Source organism: Amblyomma americanum, chromosome 1 (genome assembly GCF_052857255.1).
Source record: "Amblyomma americanum isolate KBUSLIRL-KWMA chromosome 1, ASM5285725v1, whole genome shotgun sequence".
Taxonomy (NCBI): domain Eukaryota; kingdom Metazoa; phylum Arthropoda; class Arachnida; order Ixodida; family Ixodidae; genus Amblyomma; species Amblyomma americanum.
In genome coordinates, this window is record NC_135497.1 from 446,527,224 (window position 1) to 446,536,850 (window position 9,627).

At 44.9% G+C, this 9,627-nt stretch overlaps 1 protein-coding gene across 1 annotated transcript in view; it reads right to left on the minus strand.

Annotated features, from left to right (window-relative positions):
* Nucleotides 1-8,561, minus strand: part of wds (WD repeat-containing protein wds) — a 95,335-nt gene extending 86,774 nt beyond the window's left edge. Inside the window, exons 1-2 of the mRNA XM_077650586.1 lie at nt 8,429-8,561; nt 4,102-4,200 (exon numbers count right to left, since the gene is read on the minus strand). Of these exons, the coding sequence (XP_077506712.1) occupies nt 4,102-4,200; nt 8,429-8,485 (156 nt within the window). The 5' untranslated portion in view covers nt 8,486-8,561. The remainder of the gene's footprint in view (nt 1-4,101; nt 4,201-8,428) is intronic.
* Between the last annotated feature and the right edge of the window lie 1,066 nt (nt 8,562-9,627).

Sequence of the window (9,627 nt, forward strand, 5' to 3'; positions counted from 1 at the left end):
TTGAGCTGTGGCAGTTACTATGTTATGTATGATGTCACCAAGCAGAGGGGTGCTTGCATTTTTAGAATGGAGAGCTCTAAGTACACTTAAGGAGTCTGTGTAAATAACAGCATTTTTGAGGTTCTCACTTAGTATTTTTTCTCCGCGGTGAAGATGGAGGAACACTGTGGTAGTCTTACTATTTGCTTGGAATTTCCTCGCACCACTGCGCTTCCTACGCAACTATCTGTTTTTGATCCATCAGTATAAAATTCTGTAAAACTATTGTATTTTTCTTCAAGGGCACGGAATTCTTGTAATATATGTTGCTATGGAGTTCGCTTTTTACGGAAATGTGCAAGAGTGAGGTCACAGATTGCAGGAAAATTGAACCATGGAGGCAGTGGACCACGTCTTCGAGCAACGCTAGGTAATGCATCCATTACGCCGAGGTTTTTGCACATATCTTCGAAACGCAGGAGAAGTGGCCTTATAGCTAATGGTTTGTTGTTAAATAGTGTTCTAAATGGGCACTTTGTGACTATTTGGTGACTGATATGTTTAGGTAGTGAATGGATTTTTAAAACGTACGAGCATGTGAGCATGGTTCTTCTCTCTGTGAGTGATGGTTCGTTGGTTTCCACATAAAGACTGTTTATCGGTGACGTCCTGTATGCACTGGTGGAAAGACGCAAGCCGAAATTGTGTACTAGGGTCTAGCCGTTTAAGGTATGATTGCCTCGCTGATCCATAAACTATGCATCCGTAATCTAATGTAGAACGTACTACAGAACGATGAATCTGTAAAAGACAAGTCCTATCGGAACCCCAATGTTTTCGTGAAAGTACTTTTAGTATATTCAGAGATTTAGAAGCTTTCTTTTTGAGTATGTTTATGTGTGGTAGGAATGTGAGCTTTTTGTCATAAGTTATTCCTAGAAATTTGTGCTCATCTTTAATTGGTAGTGCGACTTCGTTTAAATACAGGGAGGGATCAGTGTGCAGTCCTCTTCTAAGCGAAAAAAGAACAGCTACTGACTTTTGCGTTGAAAACTTGAAACCGTTTGTCTGCCCATGTTGTTAGTTTATTTGCTGTCATCTGTATTTGCCTCTCACACGATGTAACGCTAGAGGATGTGCAAGCAATCTGGAGATCGTCGACGTAGACAGAATACATGATAGACTTTGGGATTATTTTTGCTAGGGAATTCATTTTTACTATAAAGAGCGTGGTGCTTAAAATGCACACCTGAGGCACGCCATTCTCTTGAATGAAATTGAAAGTGGCACCCAGACGTACTTGAAATGAACAGTTGGTCAAAAAGTCACTCAAGCATTTTAGCATTCTACCACGGATTCCGAGGTCTCCAAGGTCCCGCAGTATGCCAAACCTCCATGTGGTGTCATAGGCTTTCTCTAAATCGAAAAAGACCGCAAGGCAGTGTTGCTTGTGTATAAATGCTTCTCGGACTGTGTTCTCTAGGCGGACTAGATGGTCGGTTGTAGAGCAAGCCTTTTTAAACCCACACTGATGGATGTCAAGAAGATCACGGGATTGTAATATAAACATTAATCTAATGTTAAGGACGCTTTCGAAGGATTTGGCAAGTACGCTTGTTAGGGCTATAGGTCTGTAATTGCCAGGGGAGGTAGGTACTTTTCGCGGCTTCAACAACGGTACAATAATGGCTTATTTCCATACCTCTGGAATCTCTCCTGATAACCATATTTTGTTAAAAAATTTCAGAAGCGAGTCTACAGCATGTTCGGACGAGTGTGCAAGCATTTTGTAATGGACTTCATCTGGTCCTGGTGCAGTCTGTTTACCCAAAGAAAGTATACTGTTAATTTCTTGTAGTGTAAATGGGCTATTAGGTATATGCTTCGTGAGCACTGCCCTTTATCGGCAGTCTTTCTTTTTCAGCTGTGTTTTTATATTTTAAAAATGATTCTGTATAGTTAGAGGAACTAGATACAGTGGAAAAATGTTTGTTCACCTAATATGTCTGCCTGTTCTTTTATATTTGTCTGTACACCAGGGGTTGTCAGAAGAGGAACTGTGAATGGAGAGTACCGACCATCCATTTTGTGTACTGCCTCCCACATTTTTTTCGAAAAGACTTGGCTGTTTATCGAGGAAATGAAACGCTGCCAGGATGATTTTTCGGCATTTCGACGTATGTACTGCGCTTTTGCTCTTGCTTTTTTAAAGTTTATACCCCAAGCTTTATTTTGTTGTTTTTTTGCTTCTTTGCAACTCGTGTCCACCACATTTTATGGTTGCGTTGTACTATTCCTGAAGATTGGGGGATAGCCAAGTGTGCGGCAGCAAGAAGACAATTTGTGAACTTTTCATTTATTTCATTTACATTAAGATTTTCTCGCGTAATATTTTCTAATGTGGCTGCTGTTCTAAAAAGCTGCCAGTCTGCTAAATTGAGCTTCCAACACCGTGGTTTTGTCTGGTTGACTGATGGTGGGGATGACAGGCAGATTTAAACAGGGAGATGATCGCTTCCATATGGGTTGTCTAAAACATCCCATTTAAAATTGCTAAAAACTGATGGAGAGCTAAAAGACAAATCTAAAACACTCATTTTTCCTGAACTAGGGGAGCAATAAGTAGGTAAGCTTTTTTTGCTCTCATGCTTTTTTTTCTGCAACGCTCAGTGCCTGAGTAATAGCACAAACAGAGCAACAAATGTGGATGCCTTCAATGCTGTTCGGATTGCGTTCGTCAACACTCCAAAGCTGCTCAAAAGAAGATAGTGGTAAATTCAAATCAGAAAACTTATTTTTCTTACCTGTCGATCACTATTGAAATGTGCAATAAATCGTGAAACTAACCAAAAACAAAAGCAACTTACTTCGCACTATTAATTTATTGTCATCCAAGAGATCCTACTCCACTGTCCTGCTCCTGCTGGTACATATTTTCATGACAACCATACTGCTCACTAGGCTTCATATCACTTGAGATCAAGATGCAATCCCTAAAGCTATGCTTTTTTATTGCTCGAACATCTTGGCACAGATGCAACATGACAAAGCAAAAGCATTATGTGTCATTACTCTGTTGCTGGCATTATGTGCACCGACCGAACAAAGGCAAATTCCTTGTGACGCAAGACCTGATGGGCACCGGCATTTCTTCAATGCAAAGCAGATTTGGGGCATGAAGGCAATTTTGCATTTGCCCTCCAACACGAACCCAAGATGCAAAAATGCCCTGGGTTCTGCACAAGAAAATTATGATGCCCCCCCCCCCCCTTCCCCCCCCATGACTTGGAGCCTCTTATTATAACTGACACTGAAGGATCCGGCGAAAAGGAGATGCAGGACAAGACATAGAAGAGGCACACACACATGTACACTGAACTGAACTTACAACTGATTTTTTTTTTTTTTTCACAACATTCAGCGACAAAAAAACAATCTCTTGTGAACTCACACATGCCATTCAAATTAGCTACCAATAACAGACAAAAAATTTGATGCATCAAGTTGTCACTTGCATGCCAATGAAAAAAAACTATACCTTCTCGGTGACAACATTCATAAGCGAACCATCTGTAGCTTTTATCAAGAAAGAGTGGAGTTTTATTGATTGGCATGGGAATTAAGACTTGATGCATCGAGTTTTTGCTTAGTTTGTTACTGGCAGCAACTTTGAATCACACATGCGGATGCACAAGACAGCATTTTTGTGTCCATTGAATGGGGCGGAAAAAAAAAAAAAATCTGTTGCAAAACCAGTCCAGTAGTCGCGTGCACCCCTTTCTATGGTTTGCCCTACGTCTTCTTTCTGCTGGTTACTTCAGTGTCAGCTGAGAACGAAGTGGCCCAGCAATTCGTACTACTAAACAATTTTTATAAATCTCCCTATTAACTGAGCATTCACAACTCAGTAATCATGGCACACCCCCTCTCCACGAAAAGCAAAGAACACCGGTCATAAAACACACCCCATTAATGGCATCATACTGTAACTGAGGTGCAGGCCAGCAAGAATCCCATGAGGTGCAGGCTCCTTTCAGACTATTCCCTCAGTGGCAATATGCTTTGGCAAGAGCAATTCCACGCTGCCCTCTGAGAAGCCATAGGAGATACGAGAGTGCTCACAAGCTTGGCGGCTGCCGAGGGGTCCGCAGGCTTGGAACCCCCCAAGCCAGATGAACCGGGCTGCGCCGTGGTGCGGTGAAGTCTGGTGCCACTCCGGCTCTGAAAAGCAGAACATTGATATGCGCAATGAGTGATTAAGGCAGTCAGCAGTAGGAACTTGGCCACTTTCCTGCAGTGCCCAAGCTGCTTTACAATAGCAAAGAATCTATCACCCCCATTTTAATAACGCTTGCCTACACACTCTGCACAAGGGAATATCTTGCACATGCCGACAGAATGACTCATATACAGGGGGACTAATTTATCCAAACACTGGCACTGATAATGCCCCAAAATTATGCGGCCACAATACAGAACAAGTGCCAGGATGCCTGTGCCCCAGAATCAGCTGGGGCCCCACACAATGGCCACCACTATGATGCCTGATTGACCAACACAAGGTGTACCGGCAAAGGGAATACATCTTCCGCAGGCTTTACCAGCCAGCAGAATGCCTAGCGCAGTGCCCCAGTCAGCTCTGTTCTCCAAAGTCTAAGTTGGGCCGAAACAACCTTAGATCAATCCAGTAAGCCTGCGCTTGACAGCACGGCCACAATGACAGGTACCAAATTATCCCTTGTGCACAGAGTTCACGCCCAACCATCTGCTGGGGTTACTGCCATAACCTTCCAGGACAAAGAAGACCTTCCTGGAGAAAGCTGGTCGGTGATGGACAACAAGGCAGCAGTACATTGCACAGTTTTTTCCAACTCACATGACGAGCATAGAAGTGGGCCATTATCTTTGATTAAAGGGACCTTGAAATGATTTTATTGGGCAAATTCTAGTGCAGCAGATTGGTAGAGATGGTCTTTGTGGGTATTCCAGTCAAATTTGAAAGCTCTGCATGGACCCTATAATTGAAAAATAATTTTTAACAATCACTTCTCACAGTAGCTCACAACCAATTAGGGCGACACCTCACCATGTGGCTTCCCCTACCTCTGTGACGTCAATGGGCAGACTGGGCGGGCAAGCCGCATGGTGAGGTGTGCCACCCTAATCGGTTGTGAGTGACTGCGAGCAGAGATTTTAAAAATTATTTCTAAATTAAAGGGCCCATTTAAAGCTTTCAAATTTGACTGGAATACCCACAAAAACCACCTCTACAGATGTATTGCACTAGAATATCCCCATCGAAATCATTTCAGAGCCCCTTTAAGCTAGCTATTCAGCCATGCCCCACAGCTTTCATCACTTTACAAAAAAAGACAGAACCATCAACGCTAGTGCTAACTAGCTGAATGACATGGCAACAGATTTCAATCATTTTTATAGTACTGACTGGAGTATACTGGCTTAACCACAAAACCATGCTGTACCATGCCATCAGCTCAGGCAACGTGAAAAGGCCAAGCACGCAGCTTCTGTTACAATAAAAAGCTTCTCTAGTGGTTTTTACAGTGATGTCACAGGCGACATCACCTGTTATGTTGGAGTGCGGGAAATGCAAATAGCCCTCTAATTGTAAAAAAAAAGTTTAAATGGCCATGAAGCACAAAGAATGTTGAAAACTTCTTTTCTGATAAAATTTAATTCAACATAACAATGTAGCCTGCAGACCGTTAACTACAATTAGGGTACAACTAACCTGGAACATACCCTTGCAGAATGTCTCACGCACGCTAATGCAAGGCCAGCACTTCTCACATCAGCACTTCTATCAACTCATGTTTTAAAGCAAAAGCCTTACTAGCCCCATTACGAGAAAAGCCAGCGGCGTGTGGTAGTGTGTGTACTCGCAGATGATAAAGAATATCCCAGCGATGGCAAGAAAAATAGGGCGATGTCAGCAAGCGGCTGTAAGACGCACACAGCAATCCGAGCACCTCAATTTCAGACAATCATATAAATTTGATCTGTTTTATATAATCCCACTGGCCGACCTCAATGTTGTGCTAGTATTCCAGACTACATTCATACAAAAAATGTCAGCAACCGCACAGCTCAGGAAGCATTTCGATGAACAGTATTTAAACTGTGCAGGACTGGGGAGTTCAGCACCTTAAGACATCGATATCAGCATGAAGGACTCTCACTCTTCAATGTGCAGTGTGACGTGCAAGTTTCACTGATATTCAGCAAGGATGCAAGTCACAGTCACACCTGCTCTGCAAAGATACCCGTTCTCTAGGCATGTTTCCACAAGCACCCAGTGGTTTAACATGGCACTTATAACAATTGAAAGCAAAACAGAATAATTACTCACTGCAGTTATTCACTACTGGCACAACTATGATAATAAAGCATACACACAAATTTCTGGGTAAAAAGGTGTTTCTTAAAGCAAAAAGGAATATGCACAGAAATTTCAAGTCAGCAGTTCTTTGACAATGCATTCAGTGTACAACTCATGCTTTCATTTTTTTTTTTAAATATGTACACAACTGATACACAAACCCACATGTGACAAAAAAAAACTAAGTAGCTGACAAACAGAGAAAGTAATGTTGCAATTTCTTCAGCACAAAAATCTGGCAAGCCCTTTCCGTCAACCAAACACATCTGCCATCCTGTAAAGGAAGAGTGCGGACAAACTGAGATTGGCCTGTATCTGTACATTAAAGATGCTACTTTCACTGCAAACAGAGCTTTTATGAGCTAGAAAAGGCCAGAAAATGCAATACAGGTGTCGACATCAACACCTGCGGTGCATTGACAGTTTGAGTGAGGATCGCAAAAGCTTCGCTACACCACCGTTCACTTTAAAATGGTGATCACAGGGTTCTTTTCAGTGCAAACGTCGCGATTTTATTCAAGGTGGTGAAAAATTTTTAAACACAATTTTGTCAGCAATAAATGCATCTTTTACTGCTGGACAAACATCTTGTACAGAGTTTTAGAGCAAACAAACACAGACCACGAGAAAGATGACCCCCACACACACAAACGATTGTGTGCATGTGTCGTCTTTCTCGTGGTCTGTATTAATTAGTTAAAACTTTATACAAGGTCAATATGCACCAACTCACCCAAAAAGAAGGTTTAATGAAGGACAAACATCAACACAGCCAGACAGAGCCATGGAATTGATCAACACTAAGAACCAAACTTGGATAGAGTGGTCCTCAGTGTCCCTTCAACCCTCCCATGCTGACCTGAAAATTCTAATGAACCTCTTTGGCAAATACGGCCAAATTATACTGCACACCCATATGTGCCAACAGCATTAAGCAAGGTTTCATGATTTACGGGGGTTTACCATCCCAAAGCGACTCACGCTAAGAGGGACGCCGTAGTGAAGGGCTTCGGAAATTTCGACCGCCTAAGGTTCTTCAACATGCACTGACATCGCACAGTACATGGGCCTCTAGAATTTCACCTCCATCGTTAAGCCATGTGAAGAAGCCGAAGTCTTGCCTGGTTTGTGAATGCACACAAGCACTTATATTCCACGTCACTACTTGTTGCTAATGGAGTGGAAGCTACAAGCACAAGATCATGGCGTCCTTAGGTGTGCCATTTCCATGCACTACCAAGGCAGCCACAAAAGCTGTTGACTCAGGGAGCAAGTTTTTAGGCAGAGCATACGTCAGTTTTTCCTCCACAGTACCCGAACACAGACCTGGCACCTGCTCATCTCAAATTTTTAGCTAAAAGGCGGATTTTGAAGCCATAAACATTTTTTTTCTTTCCTCAAAAGAAGCTCATTTTGCAGGACTCGCACTATGTACCGCCCTGAGCTGTGAACGCCATCCTTGGTGCCCACCTCGCTGCGGACGCCGCGAGACGAGGTGCCGACGAAGCACTGCCCCGGGTTTCAGTTTTACACCAGCAGAGCCCAACGCGTGGGCAGCCCTCGTAAAAATCTAACAGCTACTCGCATGACATGCAAAAGTACAGACGTAAACAAGCCTGTCTAGAGCGCCGGAACGGTGCGCTGTGGAACAAATAAAGCGAAATGTTAGCGAAGCTGCCTTCTCAGGGGTACGATACTCAGGCTTTTATCGCTTGTTAATGTATGCAGCTTTGATCGCGTACAAGCACGGGCTCTGAAAGACTACATGCTCAAAAATTTCGATATGTTTGCTTCGCAGCGGTCTGCTCTAGCGCTCTAGAAAAGCTTGCTCAACTCTGTACTAGATTCGAAAGTCGAACCACTCTCTGAAGGCGGCAAAAGTACCCGCCAGAATGCTATGCAAGGGCATGCTGAAAGCCACGCTATTCGTCTCGTCGTCTAAGAGCTTTTGCCACTCAAGCTTTTACGCGCAGGCAGTCAGCGATTAACTTAACGAAGCACCATGCGGGACAACGTTCTGGGCAGTGACCGCAACGACAGAGTACAGACCCACGCTTTTGTCCTGGCAGCTCGTCGACCAGCCATGGCTTCACAGGAGCGTCGCATAGCACGACCGAGAATGACCGACGTGGGCTAGACGAACCGCTCCCGAGTGATGTCTACTACGTGGCCATACCAAACTGTTCCAAGGGAACCGCGAGCAAAAGAGAACGACGCTACAATTCGAAAACAAAACGGCGCGTGGCGTTTGCCGCCACGGACGCCAGGCATAGGAACACATTATGAGCGCCGGAGCCACGCTAGCAGCCGCGTCTCCGGCGTCCACAAAGGTTCGGACGGGGGTCTTCTGGCACTTACGAGTGGCGACGGTCGTCCGAAGAATGACTGCCTTTAGCAAGGACCAGGTGCTGTGCCCGGAGAGCCGACTACGGAGCGAATCGCACGGAGCGCGTCGCATCAAGGTTTGCGATCACATGGCGGTCGCGTTCCAGGCATTGCCGCCAACTTGCTCTTCGTGTCTCGGCCGGAAAAATTTAGCGAGAGGACTAAGCCTGCCGCAAAAAACCTTGCTAAGCACCTCCCCAAGAAATGCCAAGAGCTCGTAAAGCGACCTGCCGCACAGACGTATACACACGCTACCGCAGGAAATAAGACTCGGCTCGAATCGCAAGCTCCAGCCACTGGCGCTTTTTTTTTTTTTCTTCCCCGCGGTGGTTAGACGAGCAAGTGCGCCGGTGCGACTGCCCAGACGGACGAAGAGCGTAGTTCCGCAAACCTCCACTCTGCGCGCGCGTAGCGGAAAAGATAGCGCTGCAGTCGAATAACTACGCCATATCCCGTCAAACTAGGGGAAGGTATTTTTTTTTTTTTTGGGGGGGGGGGGGGGGGGGGGGATATCCGGATCCAAGCCTCTCTCATTCGTGCTTTGCAAAAAACATCGCTCGCTTCGCGCCTTTCGTGCTGCACACGACAGAGCTTCGCGTTGTGGTTGGTTCCAGGTTAAGCGCCAGTGGGTTCGAGCGGCAGTTGAAAGAAAGCCGGCTCCTGTTTCTGCGGCGATAATTGCGCTATCACGCTAGCAGAATGCACAATGCGTCGCCAGCCGCCGCCGGTAACTTCAGAGCCGAGCAAAGATAAAAGCCCTTTCTCGTGAGCGAAGAGAAGGCGCGGCGCTGGTGATGATGTTTTTACAAATCACGGATGAGAGCGCTGTGGCGGATTCGGCCGCACGGAGCGCGTTGTCACGT